The 17,969-nt window shown below is 39.4% G+C and overlaps 1 protein-coding gene across 1 annotated transcript in view; it reads left to right on the top strand.

Moving 5' to 3' along the window:
* slc7a9 (solute carrier family 7 member 9) overlaps positions 1 to 17,969 on the top strand; it is an 83,142-nt gene that overhangs the window by 50,207 nt on the left and 14,966 nt on the right. Inside the window, exons 8-10 of the mRNA XM_072279709.1 lie at positions 86 to 209; positions 13,197 to 13,300; positions 16,520 to 16,616. Of these exons, the coding sequence (XP_072135810.1) occupies positions 86 to 209; positions 13,197 to 13,300; positions 16,520 to 16,616 (325 nt within the window). The remainder of the gene's footprint in view (positions 1 to 85; positions 210 to 13,196; positions 13,301 to 16,519; positions 16,617 to 17,969) is intronic.

Below are 17,969 nucleotides of genomic sequence, written 5' to 3'. Positions count from 1 at the left end.
TTGGTGCCATTGATTTATATAAGAAAATAATTTTCATTCGTTGAAGATCTCACCAATTCTAATGAAAACTGATTATTTTTGGCAGAGATTTACCACTTTCCATCATGATTGGAATTCCTTTGGTCACAATTTGTTACATCCTGGTTAACGTTGCATATTTTGCAGTGATGACTCCCAATGAACTTCTGCAATCTCCTGCTGTCGCTGTAGTAAGTACCATTTAATTGTTAGTCAATTTTCAAATTACAGAATATAATAATTCCTAAATCCTGTCAGGGAAGTCTTTCCAGACACTCTTTTTCTGATTTCAGTTGGAAAAATCCCATAGAATTCCTCAGAAATCTGTAAGCCACTGTTAACTGCAGTTACTTATATTTAAGTTCTTCTCATAAGCTCACACACAATTCAGCTATTCCTTTTTAGCATAGTATCTCAGGTTGTGACTGCCCACAGTTACAATTTTACTGAGAGATTAAGAACACTATCCAAACATGGAGTGATTTAGCATAATCGATAATCAAGTCCTAATTTTATTTACTGGATTTTTCTCCTTACAAACAAAAATAGGTGCTTTGCAGTCTTTGCATTACATCATGTGAACCTGGTCACATACTCTGAAATCTATATATCTTAAAAAAAACAGGCAGCAATGATTTGCTAAGAGTTGATTGAGAAAAATGATTGTCCTAGGAGTTCAATTACTACAGTGATCCAGTCACCTCATTCGATTTAGTATCATCCTTGCATCTCAGGGGTATGTCTCCATGGCAATGTGAAACAGGACACAGTGTGAAAGTTAAAGCATTGTCTGCTTTCTTGCACCAAACCAATGTGATACTGATTCTATAAAAATATAACTGGGAAAAAGTCAAGGTCTGCTGTGGTTAATATCATAATCCATTCTGAGGAAATATCTCTGAAGAATTCATGTAAGTATTTTGCATGCATTGTTCAAAGACGACCTAGGTGTAAAATACTTTTTACAATAATTCCAATAAATATACGGCATAAGAATAACTTCTTCTGTTAGTGCAAATTAACAGTTATGTGACAAAGGTGAGACATCTGTTAAAATGCAGTTGAGTTTGTAAACCAGATTCACAAACAGGGTGACAAATATTCTCAGTTAAGGGCTTCAGAGGATGATTACATTTTTTGGAATTCATCTACCCAAAGTGAATACGGCTGGAGACAATAACTGGATTGTTTGTCCATGTCTGTCTGTAAATTGAGTTCCTCTGGTATTGATGCACAGTTCCCTATGCAAGACTCACCCGAAGTTGCTGATCAGCTGTCACCCAGGGAGAAATTCCACGTTTTCTGTTCTCTCCTGCTCACCATGTCCCACTGACCCTGACCTAATGATATGTCCTGGTGAGCAACTTTGCTTAAAAGATCAAGGGATTTCTAGTTCTGAAGACTGTTCTGTGATAGGAGAGCATTACTATAAATGACTGTTCTAACAGCCATTAGCCCATTCCAATTGATGAAATAATGGATGATAATAGCTCCAAATACTCGAGGGCATAGTTTCAAACCAAGAGTGAGAAAGTTTAAAGGAGATTTATGAGGTAAGTTTTTTTTTAACACAGGGAGTGGCATGTTACTGGAATGTGCTGCAAGGGGAAGCGGTCAGGCAGATATGAGAGTAATGTTTGAGTGGTATTTAGGAACAAACAGACAAGGAAGGGGTATAGACTATGTGCAAGTAAATGGGATTAATTTTGATTGGCATCATGATCAGCATTGACGTTGTGGGTTGAATGGCCTATTCCTGTGCTTTACTATTCTATGTACTTATTTTGGCCTGTGAAGTATTTGGTCTGAACAGCATTTGCTGAACTGCAACCAAGCATAAGGCCTTGCTTAATAAAACAGTATTCCACTGCAAATCTTGGTTCCTGAGGCATATAATCTGCTATTGCAGAATGGTTCATATAAAGGTATAAGTAGGAGTGAAAGGATGTAAGAAGGAACAAGTATAGCCTTGCAGCCCATTGCAACTCCTCATAGTCAGTGATCCTTGTAGTTGCAATAACTCAGTATCCCTCGAATGATTTAGTATCCAAAAAATGTATTGATCTTTGTCTTAATTGTATTCAGCAATTAATCTTCTTCAGTCCTCTTGGCTGAGAAATCTAAAAGTTCACTAGTTCTTGAGTGAAGAATTTTCTTCTCTCAGTCTTAAGCAGCTCGCCCGTGTAATCCTAGACTCCTCAGTTAAGGGAAACATCCTTCCAGCATCCAGGGAATTGGTTTTAATGAGGTCACTTCTCATTATTTGAAACTGTAAAGAATACAGTTCCAGTCTACTCAATATCTCCTCTAACGGCAAACCCGCCATTTGGCAAACCATTCTATTGAATCTTCTCTGTACTAATGGTAAGTACATCCTTTTCGTTGCGATAACGAGAATATTGTACACTATGCTCAAAGTACGGTCTCACCAGGATCGGAATAAGATTTCACCACTCCTAAAATCAAAGTATCTCATAAGAAAGACTAACATAATATTTGCAGGGTTTTTCCTGAAACTTTGACAATTTCTCCTCCCACTCCCACATGCACTGAGCCCCTCCTGCACTTTATCTTCACTCTAGGTTCCACTATCTGTGGATGTGCAGTCTCTTGCATCTCCAACATCATATTTCTGCTCCTAATTGTCTACTGTACTTATATGCTGGCCTTCTATAGCTTCTGTACAAACACATCTAGTTCCATTTGAATGTCAACATTGTTTAGTCGCTCACCATTTAATATATATTATTTGCACCAAATGGATGTTGTCATAAATTTCCACAATATATATTCCATCTGCCATGTTCCTGCCGCTCACCCAGGTTTCCCATATCACTTTCAACCTCTTTACATCCTCTAGAATGCCAGAGTGACAAATGCAGGAAATCAGAAATAAAATTGAAAATTGTTGGGTATACTGAAGAGATATGATAGCATTTGTTGTAATGGAAACTGTTGGTTTTAATGTTGTATCAGAGCTAGGAATAATTGGAGAAAATTAGCTTTTAAGATGCAGATTAAAATCCCTTTAGTCTGGTACTATTTTTGTAAAATCTTTCCTGTACCTTCACTAAAACCTTGATATCCTTCCAAAGCTCTGAATCAACCACTGTGTATTAATATTTAGCTTTTCCATTCTATTCTTCGAGTGATAAATATAATATGATTCTCTAATGGGCTTTTCTTCAACTCTTTATTGTCATTGGCAAAGGCAGCATTTATTGCCCTTTGGAAAGGGATGATGAACTGTGAACTTGTGTAGTTCTTCTGATAGTGTTATCAGCAAAACTATATTAGGGTTTAAATCTGTCAAAAGTGAAGTACCCATGATATATTTCTGAGCAAGAATAGTGTGTGATGGGAGGGAAACCCGCTGATGGTTGTGTTCAAAACCCCTGTTGCCATGCTCCATGTGAATGGTGGAGGTTACAGTTTTGTGAAGTACTATCAGAGTAATCCAGTTGAGTCTTGCAATGTATTTTGTATACTAAAGCCAGAGGTTTGGCTGTGGAAGGAGGAACTGATATTTCTAGTTGTGCTTCTGCTATCAATCAAGTGGGCCGGCTTTGTTTGAGTTGGTGTAAAACTTGGAGTGTAGTTGGAACTTCATTCATCAAGGCAAGTACTACTGGCTTGAGCCTTGTAGATGATGGCGGACAAGCTTTCTCTGACCCGTTATTTATATGGCTGCTCTGCCTTGATATCTGTTCAGTGGTGATTTCTGGAATATCAATGGTGAACACAGCAAGGATAATACCATTAAACATCAAGGGTAGATGGTTAAACTGTTTCTTGTTGGAGATTATTATTGCTTGGCACTTCTGTGGTACTAATGTTGGACTTTCTTCAGTGGAATTAAAAATAGAATTGAACGTCGTGCAACTCTTGGAAATTATATCCACTTCTAAATTTTGATTGAAGAATAATTATAAGCTGGGCCTAAGAAACTACTCTGAGGAACTTTTACAGTGATGTCCTGGGGTTAAGACAACCACAGTGTCTTCCTTTGTGCGAGGTATAATCACTTCTGATGCCCTTTGATGTTTTGCCAGCGTTCTGTGATACCACATTCAGTCAAATACTGCCGTGATATCAAAAGCAGTCACTGTCACCTTATCTGTGGAATTCAGTTCTTTGGCCCAAACTTGGACCAAGTCTCTTATGAGCTAATGTGCTAAGTCTACACTTTTAATTATTACTGACTTGAGGAGCTGAGGAGGTGGTTAAGATTCAACCACACTGATGGGCATGTGGACACATACAGGCCAGACTAAATCAGGAAGACAGACTTCCTTTGCAGAAGGACATTTGTAACCAGGGTTGTGTGTGTGCATTTTGTGGTTACCCATACCGATGCCACAAATTTAACAAGTGCCAGATTTATTTAAATCCCCTACCTGCCACAGGGTTCTGGAATATGCTCTGGACCCTAACCTTACCATTCTCTTATTGTATCGAATTCCATTCACTAGATTAGATGCCATACACATGTACATTTCCAAATCTCAGAGTTTCCTCTTAAAATTGTATCATGTAGTTCATATTTCCTTACTGACTTCTTCCATCTTAAAATGTATTACTTTAAACCATTTTGCCTAAAACATAATTTACCCATTTCACCAATTTATGGAGTCTCTAAGTCTTATCCCATCTTACTCATTGTTTGAATTCCTAACAACAGCAGAAGTGGAAATTATGTCTGGAATACACATCCATTATTACTGCTACACTGTCAAAAAGATCAGTGGTCGTTATGTAAGTCCAAGGGGAAAAGTATTTCAGAACCCCACCAAATCTGGAAAAATAACCAATCATTGCTCTTGCTTTTTGTCCCTATCCATTTTGCAATTGTTTACAAACAATTCTATTATGTGATACAAATGCCTTTTATAAGTCCACATAACACCAATGCCATCTTTCACCCAAACTTCCTGTTACTTCATTTGAAAAATAAGATTTATGTTTAATAAATCCATATGGGTTTCCATTTGTCAGCCTATATTTTTCCAAATGTAAATTATTTTGTATCAAATTATCTGTAGAAGTTTCCTTCTGTAAGGCTGACTGGCTGGTTATTGTTGGGATCATTCTTCTCACCACCCCCCCCCTTATAAATATGATGTAACGTTTGGAATCCTTCAGTCCTCCGGTACCATATCTATAGTGAGGAACCTCTGTGATTTCTACCACTTCTTCCTTCAGCAAGATCTATTTCATCTAGGCTGGGATATTTCTCCATTTGGTAGACAGACAACTTTTTAAGTGCCATATCTTTATCTATTTTTAATTCATCCAGTACCAACACTGCTCTTCTACTCATACATCAGAGGGAGAATGGTGCCAGTGAAGTTATAAATTATTGATAAAAGTTCAGAATGCTGGAAACCCCAGCACATCAGTGGGGAGAGAAACATGATTAATGTGTCAGGCATTTGACCTCTGATCAGTACCGGGAAGTACAGGGATATAACATTTTAACATGAAGGGAAAGCGGAGAAAAGTGCAGAGGGAAAAGTTTGAGATAGGATGGAAAGCAAACTAAAGTAAATGACGAAAGGAAAGAGAATGGAAGATAAAAGGGTCTTGTCATGAAAGAAGTAGAAAAAAATAAAGGAGTGGCAAGAGAAAATATAAATTAAATGAACAGAATTACTATTTAGAAATGATACTGGAATGTTCTTGATGTTTGCAGTCTAAAGGTATATGATATTCTATAGGAAACCCACACAAAATGCTGGAGGAACTCAGCATGTCAGGCAGAATCCGTGGAAATAAATGAAGTCGACCTTCTGGGCTGAGATCCCTCATTAGAACTGGAAAGGAAGGAGGAAGAGGCCAGAATAAGAAGGTGAGGGAAGGGGAAGGAGTACAAGTTAGAAGGTGACAGGTAAAGCCAGGCAGGTAGGGGACGGGATGAAGTAAGAACCCAGAAGGTGATGCAGAAAAGATGAAGGGCTGGAGAAGAAGGAATCTGATAGGAGAGAAGAGTGGGAGAAGGGGCAGATTCATGAGGGACAAGGAAGGAGAATTGAAGTGCCACACGGTTAAAAGCTTAGAAACTGTTACATTGAATGGAGGTCTGTTGCACAGCTGTTACCCAATTTACTTTTGATTTCTCCATTATTGGAGACAGTGATCATAATAGGCTAGAATTTTATATAAGGGTTGAGAATGCATTTGTTCAGTCTGAACCGTGTAGGTCATGAGACGTCTGCAGAAGATTGGGAAACTACATTAAGAGAGAATACTAAATGGGTCATGACAAACTTTTGAAGAACTGCAGAAATATATATTTCTTTAAGGCATGCAACCCAGAGGAAGAGTGGTCTGGTGGTGTCTAATGAGAAACTGAAGATAGATCAAATAAAAAGACACAATATGTCAATATGCCTGAATATTGGGAACAAACATAGAATGTAGAACAGAACAGTACAGTACAGACAGGAACAGGTACTTTGGCCCATAATGTACCGTACCAATTAAATGAGAAATCAAATGGTCAACTAAACTAATCTATTCTGCTTACACAATGTCCACATCCTTCTATTTTCCTCACATTCATGTGCCTAAATGTCTCTTAAAGGTCTCTCCCAAGGCAGCGCTTTCTAAGCACCCATCACTCTCTGTGTGTAAAAAAAAAACTTGTCTCTCACATCTCCTTTGAAATGATCTCCTCTCATCTTAAATGCATGCTCTTTGGTATTAGACATTTTAACCCTTGGGAAAACGATATTGTCTGTCTACTCTATAAACCTCTACCAAATCTCCCTCAGACTCTGCTGCTCCAGAGAAAACAATCCAAATTTGTCCAACGTCTCGTCATAGCACAGTCATGCAATCCTGAAAATTTCAGAGTTCAGCAAAAGAGGATCAAAGAAGTGAAAGAAATACAATACAAATTGGTAATCCAGCAAGAAATGTAGCAGAAGGTAACAGTTTCTTCAGGCATGTAAAAAAGAATAGATTAGCAAAAGCTTAATGTTGACAGGAGAAACCATACTGGGAACAGGAAAATGGGGGCGTCTGTCATGGGGGAAAAAACCTCTGAGAAATAATGAAGAGCTAAAGGACTTAAATGAAAAGCTGAAAAAAATAGCAGGATTGAATAAAATGATGTCAGAAAAATTAAAGGGATGGAATGCAAGATTTCCATATGAAGGTTTGAAGGAGTGACAATGGAATTAGTAGATGTAGTGTTTGTCAAGAGTGGTTCCCATAGATTTAAAATTTGCAAATGTTATCCCAAAGGATGGGGAAGGGGTTGATGGGGGGGATAGAGAAAATAGGGAACTACAGACCAATTAGCTTAATGTTAGTAGTAAGGAAAATACCAGAATATTATTAAGGAAGTGGTAGAAGGACAGAAAATAATTACGTATTTCAGCAGGGAAGGGTAAGGAAGGGAAATTATAAATAGGTCCTTCAGCCCACTATATTCATGCCAATTTTCTATTCTTATTTCATTTACTGGCACTTGATCTGTAATCTTTTCTGTCTTAGTATTTCAAATGCTCATGTAGATACTTCAGAAATTCAGGAGGTGTGTTTTAGATTACAACCATTTTCTGGGTAAAAAAAATACTTCCTGGATTCTCCTCTAAACTTGACCTTAGTCCTAAACATATGTCCTTTAGTTTTACATAAACTTGCTATGGAAGGGAGGGGGAGAGGGGAACGTCGACTCAGACCATGAGAGGCCTGCGTCGGGCATTTTCCTTACAAGGCGCAGATTGGAAGTCTGTGTGGGGCGCCACTCATTTGCTGTGGGAAATAGTTTCTAATTATCTACTCTATGTCTCTCATAATTTTATATAACCCTATCAAGTATCCCTTCACATTCGTCCGCTCCGAGAAACACAAACCCAGCCAACTCAGTCTCTCCTCCAAACTGAAACACACCGTCCCAGGAAAAATCTCCTCTGCACCCACTCGAATGCATTCACTTCCCTCCTCTAATGTGACAACCAGAAACATACACAGTACTCCAACTATGAGCTAACCAGTGTTTATAAAGTTGAGCCATAACCCACCTGCTCTTGAAGGCTAGGCCTGTTATTGAGGTATACTATATGCCTTAAGAAGATAGAAGCATAACACGTTCAACCTATCTTTATAAGACATGCTCTCCAAACTAGGCAGCAGAACTGAACATAATGCTCCAAGTGTGGTCTGACCAGAGTTTTATAAGGCTGCAACATTACCTTGCAACCCTTGAACTCAATTCCCCAACTAATAGACATAAAGTTGTGGTGGTAGGGGATTTTAATTTTCCATACATTGATTGGAACTCCCATACTGTTAGGGGTCTAGATGGTCTAGAGTTTGTAAAATGTGTTCAGGAAAGTTTTCTAAATCAATATATAGAGGGACCAACTAGAGGGGATGCAATATTGGATCTCCTGTTACGTAACGAATTAGGGCAAGTGACAGAAGTCTGTGTAGGGGAGCACTTTGGTTCCAGTGATCATAACACCATTAGTTTCAATTTGATCATGGACAAGGATAGATCTGGTCCTAGGGTTGAGGTTCTGAACTGGAAGAAGGCCAAATTTGAAGAAATGAGAAAGGATCTAAAAAGCGTGGATTGGGACAGGTTGTTCTCTGGCAAAGATGTGATTGGCAGGTGGGAAGCCTTCAAAGGGGAAATTTTGAGAGTGCAGAGTTTGTATGTTCCTGTCAGGATTAAAGGCAAATTGAATAGGAATAAGGAACCTTGTTTCTCAAGGGATATTGCAACTCTGATAAAGAAGAAGAGGGAGTTGTATGAAATGTATAGGAAACAGGGGGTAAATCAGGTGCTTGAGGAGTAAAAGAAGTGCAAGAAAATACTTAAGAAAGAAATCAGGAGGGCTAAAAGGAGACATGAGGTTGCCTTGGCAGTCAAAGTGAAGGATAATCCAAAGAGCTTTTACAAGTATATTAAGAGCAAAAGGATTGTAAGGGATAAAATTAGTCCTCTTGAAGATCAGAGTGGTCGGCTTTGTGCGGAACCAAAGGAAATGGGGGAGATCTTAAATAGGTTTTTTGCGTCTGTATTTACTAAGGAAGCTGGCATGAAATGTATGGAATTGAGGGAATCAAGTAGTGAGACCATGGAAACTGTACAGATTGAAAAGGAGGAGGTGCTTGCTGTCTTGAGGAAAATTAAAGTGGATAAATCCCCGGGACCTGACAGGGTGTTCCCTCGGATCTTGAAGGAGACTAGTGTTGAAATAGCGGGGGCCCTGGCAGAAATATTTAAAATGTCGCTGTCTACAGGTGAAGTGCCGGAGGATTGGAGAGTGGCTCATGTTGTTCCGTTGTTTAAAAAAGGATCAAAAAGTAATCCGGGAAATTATAGGCCGGTGAGTTTAACGTCAGTAGTAGGTAAATTATTGGAGGGAGTACTAAGAGACAGAATCTACAAGCATTTGGATAGACAGGAGCTTATTAGGGAGAGTCAACATGGCTTTGTGCGTGGTAGGTCATGTTTGACCAATCTGTTGGAGTTTTTCGAGGAGGTTACCAGGAAAGTGGATGAAGGGAAGGCAGTGGATATTGTCTACATGGACTTCAGTAAGGCCTTTGACAAGGTCCCGCATGGGAGGTTAGTTAGGAAAATTCAGTCGCTAGGTATACATGGAGAGGTGGTAAATTGGATTAGTCATTGGCTCGATGGAAGAAGCCAGAGAGTGGTGGTAGAGAATTGCTTCTCTGAGTGGAGGCCTGTGACTAGTGGTGTGCCACAGGGATCAGTGCTGGGTCCATTGTTATTTGTCATCTATATCAATGATCTGGATGATAATGTGGTAAATTGCATCAGCAAGTTTGCTGATGATACAAAGATTGGAGGTGTAGTAGACAGTGAGGAAGGTTTTCAGAGTCTGCAGAGGGACTTGGACCAGCTGGAAAAATGGGCTGAAAAATGGCAGATGGAGTTTAATACAGACAAGTGTGAGGTATTGCACGTTGGAGGGACAAACCAATGTAGAACATACAGGGTTAATGGTAAGGCACTGAGGAGTGCAGTGGAACAGAGGGATCTGGGAATACAGATACAAAATTCCCTAAAAGTGTCGTCACAGGTAGTTAGGGTCGTAAAGAGAGCTTTTGGTACATTGGCCTTTATTAATCGAAGTATTGAGTATAAGAGCTGGAATGTTATGATGAGGTTGTGTAAGGCATTGGTGAGGCCGAATCTGGAGTATTGTGTTCAGTTTTGGTCACCAAATTACAGGAAGGATATAAATAAGGTTGAAAGAGTGCAGAGAAGGTTTACAAGGATGTTGCCGGGACTTGAGAAACTCAGTTACAGAGAAAGGTTGAATAGGTTAGGACTTTATTCCCTGGAGCGCAGAAGAATGAGGGGAGATTTGATAGAGGTATATAAAATTATGATGTGTATAGATAGAGTGAATGCAAGCAGGCTTTTTCCACTGAGGCAAGGGGAAAAAAAAAAACCAGAGGACATGGGTTAAGGGTGAGGGGGGAAAAGTTTAAAGGGAACATTAGGGGGGGCTTCTTCACACAGAGAGTGGTGGGAGTATGGAATGAGCTGCCAGACGAGGTGTAAATGCGGGTTCTTTTTTAACATTTAAGAATAAATTGGACAGATGCATGGATGGGAGGTGTATGGAGGGATATGGTCCGTGTGCAGGTCAGTGGGACTGGGCAGAAAATGGTTCGGCACAGCCAAGAAGGGCCAAAAGGCCTGTTTCTGTGCTGTAGTTTCTATGGTTCTATGGTTCTAATGAAAGCCAACATCACATTCTCCCTTCACCTTCAACTTTGACAGATCTGCAGACTAAACCCCAAGATCCCTTTGTTACTCCACACTGTTAAAAATCCTGTAATTAACCCTCAACCATCAGGCTCTTGAACCAGAGGGGTAACTTTATTCAGCTTTCCTTTACTGAACTGTACCAACAACCTATGCACTCACTTTCATGGACTCTTCATCTCAGGTTCTCGGTATTTATTGTTTACTTACTTACTATTATTACTTTCTTTTTGTATTTGCACAGTTTGTTGTCTTTTGCACACTGGTTGAATGCCCAAGCTGGTGCAGTCTTTCATTGATTCTGTTATGAACGTAGAACATAGGACATGGAAATCTGCAGCACATTACAGGCCCTTCAGCCCACAATGTTGTGCCAACCACGTAACCTACCCTAGAAACTGCCTAGAATTACCTTACCACACAGCCCTCTATTTTTCTAAGCTCCATGTAGCTATCTAAGAGTCTCTTAAAAGACTCTATTGTATCCACCTCCACCATCGTCACTGGCAGTGCATTCCACGCACTCACCACTCTCTGTGTGAAAAATTTACCCCAGTACCTACTTCCAAGCACCTTAAAGCTATGCCTCCTCATGTTAGCCATTTCAGCCCTGGGAAAAACCCTCTGACCATCCACACGATCAATGCCTCTCATCATCTTGTACACCTCTAATCCTCCGTCACTCCAAGGAGAAAAGGCCAAGTTCACTCAACCTATTCTTATAAGGTACGCTCCCCAATCCAGGTAACATCCTTGTAAATCTCCTCTGCATTCTTTCTATAGTATCCACATCCTTCCTGTAGTGAGGTGACCAGAACTGAACACAGTACTCCTAGTGGGGTCTGACTAAGGTCTTATGCAGCTGTAACATTACCTCACGGCCCTTGAACTCAATCCCACAGTTGATGAGGGCTAACACACCATACGCCTTCTTAACAACACTGTCAACCTGGTTATTACTCAATAGATTTATTGAGTATGCCCACAGGAAAAAGAATCTCAGAGCTGTATATGGTGACTTGTATATACTTTGATGGTAGATTTACTTTGAACTTTAACATCGCATTCTGCTATCAAGTTTGATCTTTTAAAGTGAAGCACTTCACACTTTTCCAGGTTGTACTCCATCTGGCACTTCTCAGCCCAGCTCTGTATTCTGTCAATGTTCCACTGTAAGCTATGACAACCCTCTATACCACGGGGTTTTAACTTACTGCTTAATGGTATTGGTCCATGGCATAAAGAGATTGGAAATCTCTGTTCTACACTATCCACAGCACCACCAACCTTTCTGTCACCTGCAAAAGTACAAACCCTCCCTTTGACTTCCTCACCCAAGTCATTTATAAAAATTACAAAGAGCGGGAGTCCCGGAATGAATCCCTATGGAATACTACCAGTCACCGGCCTCCGGGCAGAATATGCTCCATCGCTTACTTCAACATTTTATTCAGCATCAGGGGCCCTTGGACTTATACAAGGAGGTTCCTTTATTTTCAATATCCCTTAGGGCCCTACCATGCACTGGATCTACCCGCTCAGAGTGCAATACCTTGTACCATCAGGATTAAATTCCATCAGCCACTGCCCTTCCCAATTTTCCAACAGATCAATATATTTATCCTCCTCAATATCAGCAGCAACACTGATTTTCACATCAGCTATAAATCATACTTAATAGAACTTTTTTAAATAAAGTCTTTGACAAGATGACACACCAAAGGTTATTAAATAAATTAAAGCACAAGAACTGGGGAGTAATGTATTAAGGTGGGATTGAGGATTGGTTTGCAAACAGAAGACAGGAATAAATTGGTAATTTTTGGGTTGGGAGATTGATGTCTCTGTAATTGTTTTTGGGACCCCAGCTGTTCACAATTCATGTCACTGATTTGGATACAAGAACCAGGTGTAATATATTCAGTTTTGCTGATGATAAATAAAGACTGAGTGACAGAGGTGGAGAGGTTTCAGAGGGATATAGGTAGGAGAGTGGCACAGAGGTAATGATCAGCCATGATCTTGTTGAATAGTGGAGTACAGGCAAGGGCCTGAACAGCCTCTTTGTGCTTCAGTTCCTTATCTTCTCTGCTGTGGACACTGAATGCATCATAGCAACCTGAAGGAAGTACTGTTTCACCTGAAAAGTACATTTGGGTAGCTGGATGGTGGGAAGAGAACAGATAGGTATTCCCATTCTTGTATGGAAAGGTGCAATGGGGAAACTATTAGGTTATGAGTGTTGGGCAAGGAGGTTGTGATTGATTAATAGTAAGTTGTTTGTTACTATACAATAGAAGAATACATAATACATAAAGAAATCTTGGAATGTTTTATTGACAATTTTGAACATAGATATGTCTGAAACATTCTATTGAGAACATATAACATTGGTCAACATTTTTATTTGTTGCAATAGACTTTTGGAAATCGGGTACTCACACCAGTCTCTTGGATAGTTCCACTTTTTGTTGTATTTTCTACCTTTGGAGCTGCAAATGGTTCCTGTTTCACAGCTGGCAGGTAAAGATTTTTTTAAGCAAACAAAATACTTATTTCTCTATTTAACTGATTTATCTTCTGATGGAAGGTCTACACAAATAAATTACCATTGCAAATGCTATAAGATTGCTAAGAATGCAAGTAATTTTATTTAGATAAACAGCACAGTAATAAGACCTTCTGGTGCCCAGTTGCACCCACATGATCAGTTAACCTACTAACCTGTATATTTTTGGGATGTGGGCGGAAACTGGAGCACCTGGAGGAACCCTACACAGTCATGGAGAGAGCAGAACGTACCATCTCCTTACAGACAGCGGTGGGATTGCTGCATATTGTGGGACACAATAGTCAATGCTTTGTCACAGTGTTAATAGGTGATTAGGTTTAAATGCCTTGTCAGTCAAACGTAAAGACCACACTGTTTTCAAATTAATTTTATTTGACTCCCCTCCTCTTGATGCATTTGAGGATTGGAGGAGTGTCGTGGAAATTATTGGGTGAAATAGTTTATTTTTCTGCTGCTGTTCCGAGTTATATATCCTGCTGCATCACCAGCTGACATGGAGTTGTTAATAACCATTCTTAAATCTAAATTAGAATTCCATTGATTTTTTTTTTTTAGCCAATCCATCTTGGTGGGACAGTGTGGCACAACAATTAATGCTGCTGCCTCACAGGTCTGGGATCAATCCTGACCTCAGGAGCTGTTTGTGTAGATTTTGCCCATTCTTCCTGTGACAATCTGAGTTTGCACCAGGTGCTCTGGTTTCTTCCCACATTGTTAATATTTTAATAGAAATTTAAATTCGGCACTGTCTTGCTTAATTATTGATAAAGACGTCTATTAAATTCAGTAAGATTATTGGATTTCCTTGATTTCTTGGTCAATTATCCAGCCCATAAATATCAGATTATTGGTATCTAGTTCCAATTGTGATGTATAATTATATATCTGGCAACTCTGTGTTTAAATGTCTAGTCTAGCCCAGGATATTAAATGAGACCTGGGGGAAATCCCAACACTGGTCTTGGCAATGATACTGGAAATTATCCTTCAGGCTATTTTTGTGCTCCGAAGCTTGGGTGTTCTGACACACAAACTGATTTGAATATCATCTTGAGCAATCAAATGCTAATAAAGACCGTGCAAATCTTCATTAAGGATTGTTTTTTGTTCAGCAGAGTTATGAGATGAGGTTTGATATTGTATCTGACAGCAGAAGTTGACAGCTAATTTCTGCCCATCACCTGCCAATGATTGCTCCAGCCCTTCCCCTTCACCTTTCTGTAGTGGCTATCTCCCCTCGAGCTTTTATTCCCGAGGAAATGTCTACTGTTCATTTCCCTCTACAGATGCTACCTGACTTTCTGAGTTCTTCCCAACAGTCTGTTCTTTGTGGCTAGATTGTTGGGTTAAACTGTAATCATACATTTTCAGGTTTCACTAAACCTTTATGCATCAACGTTGAAGACTCAATGCAACCACTTGTTTTTATCACTCATTTTGTGTCAACACCTACATCAATTATTTCCAGTAACTCAGAGAGAAGATTTATTGCTGAGCTTTAGGAATTCCCAAGTGATTCCACTGCTCATTCAGACACTACCTAAATGCTGTCATGGTTGCAGCTTCAATTGCTCTATCAGGCAATGCATCGCCAGGTACAGGGCACTCTAGGCGAAGAAGGCCTCCTTCGTAACTCCTGTAAATCTCTTCCTTCTCACTCTAGATCTATATCCTCTAGTTTTATCTATGTTTGATAAGGGGAAATGTTTCCTGCAGACTACCCAATAGTGTGTCTCATCATTTTATATTACCTTAACCTCCTCTGCTCTAGGGAGGTCAGCACTAAGAAGCAAACCAAACATTTTTCTTCTGTGTGAATACTATTTATCAGGGGTGTGCAGGGATTTACTTCTCCATTGCCCACTCTCCCACCCACCACCACCCAAACTATTTTGGAATATTCTCACACTGATGCCTTGTCTCGAGAATATAAAAGTAAGGATGTAATGCTGAGGCCTTATAATGCATTTTTATTTACTTTATAAGGCATTAGTCAGAGTGAACTTGGAGCATTGTGAGCAGGTTTCTGCCCCTTGTGTAAGAAAATCTGTGGTGGCATTGGAGAGGGTCCAGAAGAGGCTCATGAAAATTATCCCGGGAATGAAAGGGTTAACATGAGTAGCATTTGATGGCGCTGACCCTTTATTTGCTCGAGGTTAGAAGAATGAGGGGTGATCTTATTGAAACCTGTCAAATATTGAAAGACCTAGATAGAGTGGATGTGGAGAGGATGTTTTCCTATAGTGGGGGAGTCTAGGACCAGAGGGGACAGACTCAGAACAGAAGAATGTCACCGGAGGACAGGCATGAGGTATAATTTCTTCAGCAAGATTGTGGTAAATCTGTGGAATTCATTGCCACAGACTGTTGTGGAGGCCAAGTCATTTGGTATATTTCAAGCAGGGGTTGAAAGGTTCCTGATTAGTCAGGGCATCAAAGATTACGGGGAGAAGGCAAGAGAATAGAGTTGAGAGGGTTAATAAATCTGCCATGATAGAATGGCGGAGTAACCTAATTCCACTCCTATGTCTTATGGTCTCCTTATCTGATCAGAATATTTTCTTTTAGAAGAGTGAGTAGTTTCAAGTTCCTGGGTGTCAGCATCTCTAAGGATCCATCCCAGGCCCAACATACCAATGCAGTTACAGAGTGTGTGTGTGTGTGTGTGTGTGTGTGTGTGTTAGATGAACTGCACAGGATTGAAATAAGCTGTAAAAAGTTGTAAACTCAGTCATCTCAATCATGGGCATCTGTAGCATCCAGGACATCTTCAAGGAGCGATGCCTCAAAAAGATGGCATCCATTATTAAGGACCCCTATCACGCTGTTTTCTCATTGCTATCATTAGGGAGGAGGTACAAAACCTGCAGGCATTCACCCAATGATTCAGGAATAGCTTCTTTCCCCTCTGCCATTAGATTTCTGATTGGGCATTGAACACAGGAACACTACCTCTCTACCTTTTTTTGCACTACTATTTTATATATAGTATAATTCACAGTTTTTATTATGTGTTGCAATGTTTTGCCTCATTAACAACAAATTTCATGATGTATACCAGTGATATTAAACCTGATAGATTTTAAATTTCATTTAGTTCATTCAAGTTGGTTGTTGCTGAAACTAAAATATCTATGAAGATCTGTTTTGACTTTATTTTTCTTTAACAGGATTACATTAGTCACAGCCCGTGAGGGTCATATGGTTAAGTTGCTGTCATACATCAACATCAGACGTTTAACACCATCACCAGCCCTCATGTTCAATGTAAGAAATTCATGTTTTTATTTACAAATAAAAAAAATAACAACAGTGCTGGTGTGTGAATAGAATGAATGCTGGTAAGATGTAACCATTTGTGCATTTGTTTTGTTGACTGAAATGATGGGCTTTCATAATTTGTGTTTAAAATATTATTGATCGTATAGACAGTGTGCACAATTGTTGAAAGAGGAGTGACTTGTGGAAGCTACCCAGTGGTATTTTATAACCAGTACTTACCTATCAGGTACCTGCAGCACCACAACAGAAAATTGACAGCAACTTCTATCTGTTGTTACTCTAAAGTTCAGAAATGAAAGAGCAATTCAAACAGAATTAATTTTGTTGTACGTTGAGGCTGTTTTGTTAATTAGTACCTAATATTTGTTATTACTAATCTGTTACATCATCACATGTAGGCACAATACCAAATCCCGAATTCACTGCACTGATTACACAGCAATACCTATTGAATTAAACAAGATAAAAAATATATATATTAACAGAAAAGAGCTCAAAATTCAAAGTAAATTTATTATCAAAATATATATAACATATATAACCTTGAGACTGAGCTGTCAGTGTACAAGCTACAATATATTTTCACAACTTTGCACAAGTATTTTTATCATAAAGCCTGAAGTTGAAATTGATCAGAAAGTTGGACAGGGAAGCACCTTATAACTGAAAGGTGAAAATGTGTATAATTAGAGGTTTGGAAGTCATCTAACATTCATTCTTGTTAATTACCCACTCCACACCCTTTTGAAAATAAATTATAATCATAGTCCAAGAAATACTGGGGTTGGATTTCTCCAATGAGGCTTGAATCACGTACTGTAGGTGCTAAAGGTATAAGTTAAAATACTTGTACATTTCATCCCCCCAGGTCATAACAAAATACTTTACAGCTATTGAAATACTTCTGAAGTGGTGCAATTCAGGGAACATGGCAGCTAATTTGTGTACTGCAAGCTCTGTGATAATTCCTGTTTTGGTGTTTGCTTTGAGAAGTAAACAGAACATTAGGAGAACCCCCCCTGCTCTTCCTTAGGATAGCACCATCTGATTATTTACCTTTATTTGACAGCAGCTCCAACAGATGAGCAATCTTTCTGGCGTAGTTTCTGCCATTAGTCTTTGTAATATTTTCTCTGGAGGGTGACCTTAGCCCACAACACCCTGACTCATATTGACAATGCCTCCAATTTGACAAGTACATTGTGACAGAAATTTGTATGTCTTCAAAACCAAAAACATATACTGTGCCATACCACGCCACATTTTGGAAAGTCCAATCACCTGGCTGTACTTCTACCCGCAGGGTGTAGGCAGAGACTAAAGACCGCAGCAGCAGGG

The sequence above is a fragment of the Mobula birostris genome, chromosome 15 (assembly GCF_030028105.1).
Source record: "Mobula birostris isolate sMobBir1 chromosome 15, sMobBir1.hap1, whole genome shotgun sequence".
Taxonomy (NCBI): domain Eukaryota; kingdom Metazoa; phylum Chordata; class Chondrichthyes; order Myliobatiformes; family Myliobatidae; genus Mobula; species Mobula birostris.
Note: the sequence above shows the minus strand (reverse complement) of the source record. Positions and strands in the feature narration are given on the sequence as shown.